General features: G+C 48.7%; 1 protein-coding gene across 1 annotated transcript in view; it reads left to right on the plus strand.

Moving 5' to 3' along the window:
• The window catches only part of NFKB2 (nuclear factor kappa B subunit 2), an 83,517-nt gene that overhangs the window by 28,888 nt on the left and 38,435 nt on the right, over positions 1-16,194 (plus strand). The window contains exon 5 of the mRNA XM_083615569.1: positions 463-590. Within this exon, the coding sequence (XP_083471695.1) occupies positions 463-590 (128 nt within the window). The remainder of the gene's footprint in view (positions 1-462; positions 591-16,194) is intronic.

Below are 16,194 nucleotides of genomic sequence, written 5' to 3' on the forward strand. Positions count from 1 at the left end.
GCTGTGGGTTAAACCACAGAGCCTAGGACATGCCGATCAGAAGGTCGGCGGTTTGAATCCCCTCAACGGGGTGAGTTCCCGTTGCTCGGTCCCAGCTCCTGCCAACCTAGCAGTTCGAAAGCACGTCAAAGTGCACGTAGATAAATAGGTACCGCTCTGGCAGGAAGGTAAACGGCATTTCCGTGCGCTGCTCTGGTTCGCCAGAAGCAGCTTAGTCATGCTGGCCACAGCCAATAAAGCGAGATGAGCGCCGCAACCCCAGAGTCGGTCACGATGCACCTAATGGTCAGGGGTCCCTTTACCTTTATATTTCATATGAGTTGCAAGAACTCATTTGGTGGGGAATCAATGCTCTTGCTCTTTTTCTGGCTTACGATGGGGCAGAAATGCTGGTCTTGTGTGCAAATTAGGTGGAGGCTTTTCAGGCAATGGTTGAGGATGATTCTTGCTTCCTTTTCCTAGTGGTGCTGGTTGGCCTGCTGAGATATGCGCACGTTATAGAGCATTACGGCTCTTCCCTTCTCAACACTTTGGGGCTGGCTTTAGGCTGGATCTGTGCAGCTGGCCTCATTATGGTGGGCAACTTCCAGGTAAGACGACTGACTCCTCCGTTTGTGTAAAGTGTGGTAGGGACTCTGTGGCCTTCCAGGTGTTGTTTGATTGTAACTTTTATCACCCCTGCCCATTGGCCATGCTGGCTGGGAATGTTGGGGGTTATAGTCCCAGAACATCTGAAGGTACACAAACTTTCAGTCTCTGATATAAAGCCTTAAGATAGGAGAGGGCAGTTTGAGTTTAAAGAGGAGAATGCATATCTCTTATCTAGGATGCTCTGCTTTTGAGTATCGCACAACAGTGGCCTTGATTACCTAGTCATCTTATGCTTATATGAGCATTGTAGAGATATTTTATGTTATTTTTAGATCATTTCTATGTTGTGCTATCACAGAATGAGTGGGGTGAGATGTTAAAGTCAAGTGGCATGTCTGTATTGCAGGAGATAGATTGGGGATTAAATCTGTAGATATAAATTAAAACATTATCCATGTGTGTGGGAGAAATACAAAAGTAAGCATGCTGTGAAACCTTTTTACTGGGGTAAAACACTTACATGTTTTGTGGCTTACTAAGGTTTAGAAATTACACAATTACACCTTTTAATCCCTTTTATCTGTGGCCTGCTGACCCCCCGTTGCAGAGAATGAACCACACGTTTTTAGTAAGATAAACAAAAAAGGCTTACTTACATTTCAATGCAGGCAGCAAATAGAGCATAAGTAAGAAAACTTCTCAGGTACAAATTATAAAACGTTGGCTTGAAAATTGACTGTGTGTGTCTGGAGTGCCTAGACGCGTCAGATCATTTTGGAAGCATGGTGGAGAGGGAGTCTCCTCAGAGGCAGGAGAAAGTATAAAAGGTTATCTCCTTTGTTACCAAATTCCCTCCCAAAGGAGGCAGGGGAAGTGACCTCACAGAAGGCCCTCTCTAGGAAGTTCAATAACTCTCTGTATAGTAGCCCCGTGCTTGTCTAGCAAAACATGCATTTGTGGTTTGGCTGCAAACCCCACATATATGTGGCAAAACTTCACTAGTGTTGAGCCTAGGGATAGGAGTGTCATTATTGACACTAGGATCTGTGGAGAAGGAAGCTATCATAGCATGGTTAACTCTAGTGTCAGACACTGGCAGACTTCCTGTGCTTTTAATAGTCATGGAAAAGGAGAATTCTTCCACCTGTGGCATCTTCTCTCACTGCCGCATTGTGACCTGGCAATTTTAAGGGTGCAACAAAGGTCAAGGAGCAGTGTGGGAAGCTGAATGCCACATATATTTAAACCCGCCAACCAATTATTTGGCTGCAGGTGTCTTGTAAATTTGTTTAGCGGCCTGGCTTTATTTGCTACTATATTTTTAGTTCCTTTTCTCATAATTCCTAATATTGCATTTGCCTTTTTCACCGCTGCAAGACGCTGAATGGAACTTTTCATTGGGCTGCCCTGCCCAAACTCCCTCTTTTGTAGGTAGCCGCAGCCCCATTGGCTCTGAACCACATGGCCTGAATCAAACCACTGTGGGTCAGACTAGACATGAAGTGGAAACTTTGTGTTTGGATCTCCTAACACCCGTCGCCCCCCCTGAAAAATATGTGAAGGCATTTGGGATTAAAGTCAGGGGAGGGGGGTTAACCTTTCGCCTTCACTGTGGCCCCAGTTTCAACACACTCCCCAATCTCTGATAAGCTGTGGAGGGGGAAATTTGTGGGCTTTAAGAACGCAAACCCAAAAGTTTTCCTGTTTGTAACCAGTAGCATATTTGGAGTGGGAAAGAGGGATTTGGAATTGCTTTGTTGGAGAGCGAAGGTTCTTTGGATCTCCAGAGATAGAGCCCCCGCTTCCGGTTTAGTTTGACACTGTGGCTTACACCAGGGATGTCCAGCAGGTTGATCGCAATCTACTGGTACATCACCACGAGGTTTTGGTAGATCGCGGGTCAATCTCTGGCTCCCTTCCCTCAGTGTCATTGAAATCGACTCCTGTCCCGCCACCTCGCCCAGCCCTCCATTGTTGTCTGATCAGTGGAAGGGAAGACTGAGCCTTTAATCCCCCCAAAAATGGAACAGGGTTTTCCGTTTTCCTCCTCCGTAAAAAAAGCTCAACAACTTTGACCTGAACCCCCCAAAAACAGGGGTAGATCATTTCCAGATTTTAATTCTGAAAGTAGATCGCAGTCTCTCGGGAGTTGGCCACCCTGGCTTACACCATTGCAGTTCCTCTTCTGGCACAAAATCAGCTGTTCTTGATAGACCCCAGTATCTGCCGCTGCTCACTCCCCCTAGAGTTTAATGATGCCCATGACTGCTTTAGCGGTTTGTACTAAATAAGCTAGGATGACAGAGCAGCCGCAGTGGTTGTTTTCATGGTGCCCAGGACGCAGAGGGCAAACAGAGCCTGCCGTGTGCCAGCCCAGCCCTTGCCGCCGATGCCACCAGAGCAACACCAGCCCAGTAGGCTGGGACCCGGGGAGGGCAGTGTGAGGATGCACCAGTGAAGTGCCCTTCAACCCCAGCCCCTTGAGGGCAAGGCTGGGATCAAACGGCACATGGCGTCCTTCTCATGCTGCCCTCCCAGAGCTTTGCAAAGTGTCATAGGGCTGGCTCGGAGAGGGTGACGTGAGCCACATGCCCCCCAGAAAAATGTGCTTGGGGCAATCGTCCCTGCAGGGCCCCTCCCCCACGCTACGCCCCTGGGATAGAGAATCCCTAGCAGGAATTGACTGGGAGACGAAATGTTAAAAGAGTGTCCCTAGACGTCCCTGGATGTCTGCAGATGATGTCTCTAGAACATGATGTAGGTGTTTTTAGGCATTTTCTACATTTGCACTCAGAAGGACGCGGGTGGCGCTGTGAGTTAAACCACAGAACCTAGGACTTGCCAATCAGAAGGTCGGCAGTTCAAATCCCCGCGACAGGGTGAGCTCCCATTGCTCGGTCCCTGCTCCTACCAACCTAGCAGTTCGAAAGCACGTCAAAGTGCAAGTAGATAAATAGGTACCGCTCCGGCGGGAAGATAAACGGCGTTTCTGTGCACTGCTCTGGTTCACCAGAAGTAGCTTAGTCATGCTGGCCACATGACCCGGAAGCTGTACGCCGGCTCCCTCGGCCAATAAAGCGAGATGAGCGCCGCAACCCCAGAGTTGGCCACGACTGGACCTAATGGTCAGGGGTCCCTTTTCCTTTACCTTACACTTGCACTCAAAGTTTCCCAGCATTTTGTGACACTTGGCTTCCTCCAGCAGCCTGGCAAGCGCTTTCTTTCCCTTTTGTCAGTTGCTGAGAGGCCTGGTAGCTGACCTGGGGGCAATGGGAACCTGCTGCACCCAGAGAGGCCAGGCATATTAACTGTGTCCTTGTGTTTGCTTTCCCTTCGTTTGGCAGTCGTGCTTTGGATGTTTGCTGTGTCTCTGTGAAGAGAGGAGAGGGAGGATGGGGCTGCCTAAGCAGCTGATGCTTTATTGCAGTGTCTGGCTTTCTCTTCCTGCCTCTGACTATTCTTAATGGGCGCGGAGGGATGTCTGTTCAAAGCCGAAGGAGCTGGATCTGCCAAGGCCCGGCCCCTGCAAACCATCTTGGCAACAAGCTCTCTGTAGCAACTGGCTGCGAAAAATGGAATCAGAGAAACATTCTCATTCTCCTGCACATGTAGACTGGGCAACCTAGTTGGTTGTGTACTGCTGGGATAGCTCCGTCGGTAGAGCATGAGACTCTTAATCTTAGGGTCGTGGGTTTGAGCCCCACATTGGGCCAACAGATTCCTGCATTACAGGGGGTTGGGTTAGATATGGGGTCAGCACACTTTTTCAGCAGGGGGCCGGTCCACTGTCCCTCAGACCTTGTGGGGAGCCGGACTATATTTTGGGGGAAAAAATGAACGCATTCCTATGCCCCACAAATAACCCAGAGATGCATTTTAAATATAGTGACACGTTCTACTCATGTAAAAACACACTGATTCCTGGACCGTCCACGGGCCGGATTTAGAAGGCGATTGGGCCGGATCCGGCCCCCGGGCCTTAGTTTGCCTACCCATGGGTTAGATAATAATAATAATAATAATAATAATAATAATAATAATAATAATAAAATTTTATTTATATCCCGCCCTCCCCAGCTGAAGCCGGGCTCAGGGCGGCTAACAACACTAAAACAGTGCGACATTATAAAAATTCATTAAAATCAAAATTGATGGCAACCATAAACTAAAGTTTTGTAAAGATTGCCAAAGGAGGGAGTCAGGCTGCGCCCTGACCAAAGGCCTGGTGGAACAGCTCTGTCTTGCAGGCCCTGCGGAAAGATGTCAAGTCCTGCAGGGCCCTTGTCTCTTGTGACAGAGCGTTCCACCAGGTTGGAGCCGCAGCCGAAAAAGCCCTGGCTCTAGTTGAGGCCAGCCTAACCTCTCTGTGGCCTGGGACCTTCAAGATGTTTTTATTTGAAGACCGTAAGTTCCTCTGTGGGGCATACCAGGAGAGGCGGTCCCGTAGGTACGAGGGTCCTAGGCCGTATAGGGCTTTGAAGGTTAAAACAGCACCTTAAACCTGATCCTGTACTCCACCGGGAGCCAGTGCAGCTGGTATAGCACTGGATGAATGTGATCTCGCAGCAAAGACCCCGTAAGGAGTCTCGCTGCGGCATTCTGCACCCGCTGGAGTTTCTGGGTCAGTCTCAAGGGCAGCCCCACGTAGAGCGAGTTACAATAATCCAGTCTGGAGGTGACCGTCGCGTGGATCACAGTGGCTAGGTCAGGGCGAGAGAGGTAAGGAGCCAACTGCTTAACTTTGGCGGAGATGAAAAAATGCCGCCTTTGTTACAGCTGCAATCTGCGGCTCCATGGAGAGGGAGGTATCGAAGATTACACCCAAACTCTTAACGGACGGTGCTGGCACTAATTGCACCCCCGCAAGAGATGGGAGTTGCTCCCTCAATCTCATATCGTTCCGTCCCAGCCAGAGGACCATCGGGGTTACAGTTCTGTGTCTGCGTGTTTTGGATTCCTAATCAGGCGCTGCTTCTTTCTCCTAGGTGGACCATGCTAAAGTTCTGCACTACATCGGGGCAGGTGTGGCATTCCCTACCAGCATGCTTTTCATATTCCTTCAGTCCATCCTGACGTATCGCATGGCAAAATCCAGAGGACATTACTGGACTGGGCATCTGCGCAGCATCCTGGCAGCCCTGGCTTTCATCACCCTCATCTTCAGTATCCTTTCTGCATCAACGTGGTTGTTGTGTTTTTGGGAGGGGTGTGTGGAATAGATGTATCCAGAGGCAAATAGGAGCGATGGATCAGATTGAATTAGAGTTTGGCCAGGCGAGCTGAGGCAGAGACTGGAGAGAGGTCTGCCTGGCTATAAATAGGGCCCTTAATGCATTTGGGTTGTGGAAACAGAAGGGCCAGACTGCGTATGAAATCATGTAAACGTTGACTCACAGCTACATCTCTTTGGGAAGAGCCATGCGCTTCCCCTAAATTGCAGGGGTCAGAGTCACATCGAGAAAATGGAGCAGAATGAACAGGTGGTATTCTGCCCCACCCCACCCCACCCCTACTGCTGAGGTCCTAGTGCAATTGAGGAGGTGCTGTGGTTGAATTTTTAAGAAATGTAAATGGGACGCGGGTGGTGCTGTGGGTTAAACCACAGAGCCTAGGACTTGCCGATCAGAAGGTTGGCGGTTCGAATCCCCATGACGGGGTGAGCTACCGTTGCTCAGTCCCTGCTCCTGCCAACCTAGCAGTTCGAAAGCACATCAAAGTACAAGTAGATAAATAGGTACCACTCCAGCGGGAAGGTAAATGGCGTTTCCGTGCGCTGCTCTGTTTCACCAGAAGCGGCTTAGTCATGCTAGCCACATGACCTGGAAGCTGTACACCGGCTCCCTCGGCCAATAAAGTGAGATGAGCGCTGCAACCCCAGAGTCGGCCACGACTGGACCTAATGGTCAGGCGTCCCTTTACCTTTACCTTTAAATGGGTGAAAGAAACTGCCATGAACCTCCAGCGACTCTTCCATTTGGGCCCTGGAAGACTCATGCTGGAAAGGGTGTGCAGTTCTGCGATGGACTTAATAATAGGTTCCTTCTGGAGTCCACACTCCAGCTCCTTGCAGCGTGAAAGCTTCATAGTGCCTGCTATAGGGGTTGGCGGGGCGGGGGGAGGAATTGGTTGGCTGGGAGAAGAAAGAGGGGCCAGGAAGTACTGGACTTGAGGCATTTCTGAGGAAAGGACAAGGAGCAGTAGATGGAATGTGCAGAGAGCAAGAGGTTTGGGCTAAATATTACCCTAAACCTCCCTGGAAAGTTACAAGGTGCCTGCCTTGGGAGATTTAAATAAACAAAGGCGAAATGAGGTTTTATCAGGGTTGCTCAAGACTGAAGGCATCCTACCCCGCGGGTGGGGTGGGGGGGTTGTATGGGAAGATGCATTAGAAGTCCTCCTTTCCTCAGAAGGTGAAATCCCATGTTAGCAGAGTTGATTGCTGCTTTTTAGGGGTTGTTATTGTTTCCGCAGGACGCGGGTGGCGCTGTGGGTAAAACCTCAGTGCCTAGGACTTGCCGATCGTATGGTCGGCGGTTCGAATCCCCGCGGCGGGGTGAGCTCCTGTCTTTCGGTCCCTGCTCCTGCCCACCTAGCAGTTCGAAAGCACCCCTAAGTGCAAGTAGATAAATAGGTACCGCTTTATAGCGGGAAGGTAAATGGCGTTTCCGTGTGCTGCGCTGGTGCTGGCTCGCCAGATGCAGCTTCGTCACGCTGGCCACGTGACCCGGAAGTGTCTCCGGACAGCGCTGGCCCCCGGCCTCTTAAGTGAGATGGGCGCACAACCCTAGAGTCGGACACGATTGGCCCGTACGGGCAGGGGTACCTTTACCTTTACCTATTGTTTCCGCAGAACACCAGCTGACGAGAGAGCAATTTGAAAGGGGCCGGTGCAGAGGGGCTTCTTAATATTTTCCGCTTGGGCTGTTTTGCAGCTGAAAACTGCAACCTAGCCACTTTTAGTCCCACTGGAGAAAACCAATGTGCATCTCATTGTTTCTCCTGGTCAAGGGATAAATGGTGGGGGGGGGGGGGCGATTTGTTCCTGGAAAAGAGCCTACAGTGTGGAAGTTAAGAAGCCTTCCTCCTCCTCCTCCGATTTCCAACTTGCAGCCACACTTAAATGTCTCCCTAAAAAGGGATCTTTTTGCTCCCATTATGATAGCCCTATCAATAGTGGTTGTTTTGGGCGACTGTTGGTGAGTGGGTGGGGAGGGGAATACTCAGAAGGGTGGTGGAAATGGGTGTGGTAAACCTGTTGACAACTGTTAAGGACTGCAATTGGTTTTACAGGAAAAAGCAAGGGGTGAGATGGCTAAAAATAGCTTTATCATGTATAATGAGAGAAGAATCCAATGTCTCAATTCAGACCAGGTCTCTCCATGGTTTTAAGTTGGGTAATAAGTTGCAATTCATCAACTTCTCTTTCCAGTCTATTTCTGGTCCTGTTAGCTAGGGATGATGGGAGTTGTAGTCCCAAAACATCTGGAGGGCCGAGTTTGGGGGGGGTGCCTACTGTAGATATTTTAAAAGTGGGGAATAAGTAGCTAAATACACTTGACGTGGCACATCTTTTCCTGTAAATGTGTAGTAGCAGGTTCTAGGTTGTTCCAGTTCAGCACCTCACTAAACTATCCACGAATAATTAACTTGTAGGTTGCCGGGGCGAGAGGGAGGAATGAATGTGATGTGAGGGCACTAGACTTTCCCAGGGCTTGAGATGGGTAAAAAAAATAAGAAGCAAGAGTGTTAATATGCATACAAAGCCTTTTGAGGTGTGATGGGTGACCATTCCAACAAATAACAAGAGTGGTGTTTAAGGCCTTGCATTTTTTAAAAAAGTTGTTGTTTTTTCATGTTTATTCGAGTTAGTGTGTGATCTCCACCCCTCCATGCCATGGAGATGGTGTTTTTGTCTTCCCCAGCCTTTAGGCCAGAAATGGCTCAAGACATTTTGTTGCCTGAGGCTCAGGATAAGATGGCGCCCCTTCCCAATCCCATGTAAAGAGGTCGATTGGACTGGCAGCTGAATCTTACTTCAGTGTGAGAGATAGGACAATGCCCCCAGCCGCTGTAGAGCAGGGTTCCTGGCACAGAGAACAACTCTGCAGCTCAGGAGGAATGGCACTGGGTCTGCTTCTTCCACCTCTTCCCTAGCATCCACAGCCTGAGGCAGCCACAACACTGCCTAGTGGTTGTGCCGGCCCCTGACTTTACCTGGGATGGGATGCTTGGGAGACAGGCTAAATGAGGTGAGGTAGACCATTTTTCAGCTTGCCCTCTTCCTAATGCGCTGATATTGCCAGAGATACTGCAAAAGGAGAATTCATTAGCTGGGGAAACAGCTAATTCTGAACAGCAAAGAGAGTATAGTTCATTCAAAAGGGAAACAAAACGTTTCACGTCAGATAGTGGCATTTAAAGTTGCTGCTGCGGTTTTTGCCTTTTTACAGTACGATGAAACTTGATGTCAGGAGGCCAGCTCAGTTCAAATAAGGTTTTATGAGACTGAGATCATAAGGAACGACTACAATAAACGGCTGGGGATTTTCACAGGTGGTGCTTGCAGGCCCCTGTTTGAACTCTTCACTTTCTGTAAAATTAGTGAGTCTGCTGAAGTTCAGGAAAAAAAACACACCCCAAACAGGTAAAGCTGCTCAGAGTAGCATTCTGAATAGGTCTTTCTTGCCTTAAGATGCTTAAGTGTTTGACGAGGCTGTTACAGGTGTATATATGCTGGTTTTGCACTTGCGTGGACTACTCAAAGCCAGCTGTTACCAATCTGACGATTCTGGATCCAGCTGATGGGATCCTACCACCACTAATTTTACTAAGCCAGCTAGGCCCCGCCTTGTCCTGTTTCTGGTGAGATCCTTCCCACAGCTTGTTTGCCTTGACTTCAGCACCCCCATGTGGCGTATTTTTCATCCAGCAGAGTTTCGTCCTGCAACACCTAGCCGCCCTCTGCGAATGGATGTTCATCATAAACGTCCTCGTCTTCTACGGCACCTTCACGGCTGAATTTGGGGCCATCTCCACGGACACCTTTCTGGTTCTCCTGAAAGCCAGGCGGACTCCCAAAAGCTTCAAAGTGGATAGCAGCACGCCGAGCATGTCACATGTTCACACCCATTTGGAGAACATGGCCATGATGGGAAGGGACGGCTAGGAAACCGGTTCCTCGCAGGAGCTGTGCTTACCGGGACTTCCAACGATACCAAAAAAGGGAGGAAAGACAGAATATTGTTGTGAAACTTGCCTTAAGAATCACCTCTTGTATTTATTTTGCCTATGTGCCACACTAACAGTGCCCTGGGTATTTTGCTCTGAAGGCATAGCCACATTCCAGTATCACCAGTGGCCTTTATGGAGCAAGATTTCCGTATCCTTGGATCGAAGACTCTCCTTCCAATGCACGCAAGAGGCGGGAGAGGATGAAAAACGGCAATACTGAGAGGTGTAGGTGGGGTATTTGACGAGAGTAAGACAGATTTCATTTTGGGTGGCACAGCGCACCTTTTTGGCACCTGCAGTTTAGTACCTGGGTTGAAGAGACCTGGAGTTCAGACCCACAGCGGACATGGACTTTTTTTTTTAACCTGGGACTTGGAATCAGATGTGAGCTGTTCCTATAAAACGTGCTCCTTTCATCCAAGAAGTCCTCTTTTAAAGTGGCCTTAATTTCTTCAGGACCAAAAGTATTTGTTGCGTGAGTTGTTGCTTTTTGCCAACTTAGTGCGGTTCTGTTTACTCGAGCAAGAGGATTAGCGGTGAGCAATAATTACAAGAGGCTTTATTTTATGTTCCTTGAAAAAGTCCCAGCTGAGTTGGTGCCCGATTGCTTATTAAAGAAGTCTTGGGCAAGTCCAGAGTGTCTCTGATTAGAGATGCAGCCCTTTAGCTCTGGGCCTCATTACAAAATCTCACCGGAAGGATCCTTTGCAGCGCAAGTCGACAGCCCTGGTGGTGCTGCCCCACATAGGAGAAGTCTTGGGAAACCCAAATCTTCTGCGTAGCTTCCTTAGAGATGTCATCCTCTCCCTGTTCTAGGTGCTAGCAACGGTTGTTGCCCCCAAAGAGCTCAACGGGGACTACCCTCCTGGTTTTCTTCTCTATACTCCCCATCCCTGAAAATGCAGTTCTAAAACTGTAAGGACTTTGGGATACTTGTTTTGTTCCCAGCAGAGAGCTGGAAAGTCTGCAGACCTAGGGGACAAACTGGTGCGTTCCAAGCCGTCACAAAAGTTTGTCAGATTCTGCACCCTTATCTTGTGGAACAAGACAAGACTGTGGTTCACCTAGTGCTTTACTCCATACCGAAAAGCCTTTAACATGCTCAGCAGTGTTTTGTTCAGGAATTTCAGTGTTTCTGAAATCTGTGTTCTCTCACAGGCTCCTTTTGTACTACTCTTGATTATTCAGGCAGGGTTTCTCAGGTCTGCGTCTCATGTTACTTTGCCCTGTGTACATTCTAAAGATTTATGTGTGGGATGAAAGTCCCAAAGATGTGTGCCTTAGAATCTTTGGAGCGCTCAGCTAGACGGTGTTCAAAACTTCCCAGAAGCTGGTTCACAGAACCTTTGCCTGAAACACACGGCTGAGTTCTTACATTGTAAGAGCTGTGCAATTCTGGTCAATCTGTGCCACACATTTAAAGCATATTCAACAAACGTTGAAAGCAAATAGCTTTCCACAAAGTGCAGTTGTTAAGGTTGCTGGGAACTGTAGCTCTGTAAGGGTGAAACTATAGATCCCAGGATTCTTTCGTGGGGACTCATGTGCTTTCAATGTGTGTTGAATGTGCTTTTAAATATATGGCATGTGTCTGCAGTTAGGTATACATGTTATTGCCCCTTCCTCCAAGATCCTCTTTGTAACATCATTGGAATGCCATGAAAAGGAGCCACATGAGAGTTTTAACACCACTGTTCTTGTAACAGACGAATTGGCCTTGATTCCTAGGTAATGATAAAAGCAAGATTTTTGGAGCATTTTTTTGCTTCTGCCTCGCACTCCTCTTTTGAACGAGTCGATGAAAGTACCAGGCAGAACAGCTTCACTTTCTTACGACATACTATCTCGAAACAAGACCAAAGTGCATAAATCTCACCAAATTATTCCAGGTGCATCCCTCCCCCGCTGCCTCCCTGCTCCTGTTAACCTGATACCCCATGCTAGCTTTCCTCCAGGAGTGTGATATCCTGTCCTACGCAATGGATGAGGCCGGGATCGCTGCTTTGGCGTTGGGAAACACGTGTGCTATAGGGAGCGGAGATGGAGACACTGTGGAAATTGAAAAAGGAACAAGAAAACGAAAAACGCAGCAAGCTGTTGCTGTGGAATGAGGAGTTAGACGTGAGGTTTGCCATGTGAAAACAATATTTAAAGGGCTGCAAGGATGAGTCTGTGCTTATGTGTCATAGTGGGGAAGCACCTACTGCCCAAAGCAAAGATGCAGAGCTTGCAGATGCTGTTGGATTGCACCCCCCTCCCACTCCAGCCTGACTGACCCATGGCCCAGGCGAACTGGAGTCCAACGGCACCCAGAGGGCAACAGGTTCCCCCACCCACTGATTCTTAAAATCAAGGATCAAACATTTTTGTATGTTTACAGAATGGTGCACCTGGGGAGAAATGTGTCGTTTCTTACCTATGATATCTCGGGCACGGTTGGATATCCGCTTGTGCAATGGCACGCCACACACAGCACTCGTGATTTCGAGTGACACCGTCACTTTGGGAGGAATCGCACTCAACCGCGGCAAAATAAGGGCTGGGGAAATTTAGTATAACAACAGTTAACAGCATCACACTGGGGGGGGGGGGAATAGGTCTGAATCCCATGTGACACCCGAGCTGCAGCTTGCGTGATTATTTCACACCCTCGAAACAAAAATGAAAAATGACATCATCTAGAAAGCCCCTATGGTATCTCTTAAAAAATAATAATAATACAAAGGGGAACTTGGTGAATTGGAAGTTCCTCTCTTTCCATTTGCTGCTTTATGTTTAGTGGAGCTGGAGCTGCTCCTCAGTTGAATTGAGTTGACCTGTATATACTTTCGAAAGGACCATTCTGAATATTTTATACATGTAATATATACAATGAATGTGCAATAATTTAAAACATTGACATGGTGTGGTGTGTGTGTGTTCCCTCCCGCCCCCCCCAATGTCCTGTGACTTATCTTGGAGATCTGTTCTGCGCCAAGATCCTTGCTCTGGAAAATGATTATTTGTTCTGAGGAGCTTCATGGTGGGATTTAGATCAGGGAAACTGGGCGAAGGAAGGTTTGTTCCCCCCCCTTCCCCTGGCAGCTTCCCTGGCCTTCAAAGCAGGGACTATTTACCTTTAAGGGAGGCGGGTGGCCCTGTGGTCTAAACGACAGAGCCTAGGGCTTGCCGATCAGAAGGTCGGCAGTTCGAATCCCCGTGACGGGGTGAGCTCCCGTTGCTCGGTCCCTGCTCCTGCCTACCTAGCAGTTCGAAAGCACGTCAGAGTGCAAGTAGATAAATAGGTACCGCTCTGGCGGGAAGGTAAACGGCGTTTCCGTGCACTGCTCTGGTTCTCCAGAAGCGTCTTAGTCATGCTGGCCACATGACCCGGAAGCTGTCTGCGGGCAAACACCGGCTCCCTCGGCCTATAGAGCAAGATGAGCATGCAACCCCAGAGTCGTCCACTACTGGACCTAACGGTCAGGGGTACCTTTACCTTTATTGATTAAAAGGCAGGAGGAGCTCCTGAACATGCATCTTCCACACCATATACCACCTGATCTACAGACTTAGGAGGACACCTTTCCATTTGGAGGCACACTGGGAGCAGCAGGTCTGGGGACCACCATCTAAATACAAGCACTGTCCCAGTCTATTAACTTTTTGGGACCCTAACCAGAGTAAGTAAAAGGGGCAGGACCAAGCAGGCAAGCAGAAGCAGCTCCAATCTATCCGCCATCTTTCTTCCCAGTCCCATCTGGAGGCAGCGCCCTGCTCACATCTTCCTGCCTGCCTCTCTCCATACCAATTTCCCCTGCAATTAGACTACAGTGGTACCTCGGGTTACATACGCTTCAGGTTACAGACTCCGCTAACCCAGAAATAGTACCTCGGCTTAAGAACTTTGCTTCAGGATGAGAACAGAAATCGTGCGGCAGCAGCGGGAGGCCCCATTAGCTAAAGTGATGCTTCAGGTTAAGAACAGTTTCAGGTTAAGAACGGACCTCCGGAACGAATGAAGTACGTAACCAGAGGTACCACTGCAGTAAGGTTTATGTGCAGCATTTGTACACCAACCAAAGATGCGCATCAGAACTTCCATTGCCTCTCTCTCGAATCGAGGCAGCCCATTCCCCTTTTATGCATGTTGCATCCCCCCAACCTCCCCGTTTTCTGCTCGACTGCAGGCTGCCACTATCCTTAAGAGTCTGCTGTACGAAGGGCAAAACTCTGCAGCCTTTCAACATGACAAGCAGAAGAGATAGCAAGGCTCCAGCTCGCTGCCTGTGGCTGGAAAAACACCCCATGAATTTCTATTCCTGGGGACCTGCGAGAGAGGAGGAGTCATCCCAAACTCAGACTGTCCTCGGAACCTCCGGGGAATAACATAATTATTATGTTGGCCAACAAGGAAACTGTTTCCATGTTCTCGTTTCTCCGGCGATTGACTAATCTGCGACCAACACTAACGTGGGGAGGAAAATGATTTTGAAACGAGAGTTTAATTGTTTCTTTTCTGATTAGGGGTTCTGCTAAAACGTCAGGGCTGCCAAATCCAGACTTCTGAGAACTGTGTAAATGTGTTTTCCCCCCCAGAGTTCGGGGGTATGGGGGGAACTACAGTAGTAGAAGTAACATTTGACATCATTGCCCCTTCCTCATATTCTGGCAAGGAATTTGCTTGCTCCTTACTTTGAGTGTTTTACCACCCCTCTCCCAAAATATTGCAGATATCCATGCATACATAATTCCTGGATTACTGGAATGTGCACTTCCTCCTTTTTCTCCCTATGTAGTCTCCTCCTCCTGGGGTGTGGCTGTCCTCTCTTGCCAGCTACACTCTGAATTTCCTCTGGCACGCTGCTCCTGCTCTCCCTGTTCTTTCCCTCAGTGTCTCTCCTGCAACAACACCCTTCCCTGTGACTGGCTGAATAAAACCACTTAACAAGGGATACCTGCCAAAATGGGCTTGTGACCACTTGGTAAGGTGTCCTTCTGTGCTGCCTCGCCTTTTCTGTGGAATATTTCCTGTAAAATCTCTCCAGGCTGGTTAGCCCAGCTTCCCCCACCCGCCTGCTAAGACCTGCTGATAAACCAGCCATTTTTAAAGAGAGAAGGAATGTATCTGGTAAGATTTCTTATCAGATGGAGTTGTGTATTCCTGACCTGCAAAAGTGTGGGTGAGGGAGATAGTAAAAAGTGGGGGGAGACATAGGTAGAAGTCCATCCCCCACCACAAATGATATATAAATCCTAGGAAATAAAATAAATAGCAAGAGATGGCTTTAAAAGGTAAAGGGACCCTTGACCATTAGGTCCAGTCGTGGCCGACTCTGGGGTTGTGGCGCTCATCTCGCTTTACTGGCCGAGGAAGCCGGCGTACAGCTTCCAGGTCATGTGGCCTGCATGACTAAGCCGCTTCTGGCGAACCAGAGCAGCGCACGGAAACACCGTTTACCTTCCCACCGGAGTGGTACCTATTTATCTACTTGCACTTTGATGTGCTTTCGAACTGCTAGGTTGGCAGGAGCAGGGACCGAGCAACGGGAGCTCACCCCGTTGCGGGGATTCGAACTGCCGACCTCCAATCAGCGAGCCCTAGGCTCTGTGGTTTAACCCACAGCGCCACCCGCGTCCCTGCCTTTAAAAGAGGATTAGACAAATTCACAGAGGCTAAGGCTATCCATGATTACTGGCAGTGTGCTTTTAATACCAGTTGCTAGAGATCACAAGAGGGAAGCGGCTTTTATGCATTTATAAGTAAAGCTGCATAGGACTGCCCTCTTCAAAAGGTTAGCTGAATGTTTAGAATTTACCCAGAGCAGAGGAAGTCTGATGTCACGACAAGCCATTTCCCTGGTTTTGCTTTTGGGCAAACAAGTTCAAGTTCGATCTTTCGACATTTCGGACTTATGCTTTTTTTTTTGGCCAGAATAAACAATTTGGAATTAAAAAGCATGTTGTTGATGTTTAGTTGTTTAGTCGTGTCTGACTCTTCGTGACCCAATGGACCAGAGCACACCAGGCACTCCTGTCTTCCACTGCCACCCGCAGTTTGGTCAAACGCATGCTGGTAGCTTCGAGAACACTGTCCAACCATCTCGTCCTCTGTCATCCCCTTCTCCTTGTGCCCTCCATCTTTCCCAACATCAGGGTCTTTTCCAGGGAGTCTTCTCTTCTCATGAGGTGGCCAAAGTATTGGAGTCTCAGCTTCAGGATCTGTCCTTCCGGTGAGCACTCAGGGCTGATTTCCTTAAGAATGGAGAGGTTTGATCTTCTTGCAGTCCATGGGACTCTCAAGAGTCTCCTCCAGCACCAGAATCCAAAAGCATCAATTCTTCGGCGATCAGCCTTTTTTATGGTCCAGCTCTCACTTCCATACATCACTAC

This window comes from Podarcis filfolensis, assembly GCF_964270895.1.
Source record: "Podarcis filfolensis genome assembly, chromosome: 5".
Classification (NCBI taxonomy): domain Eukaryota; kingdom Metazoa; phylum Chordata; class Lepidosauria; order Squamata; family Lacertidae; genus Podarcis; species Podarcis filfolensis.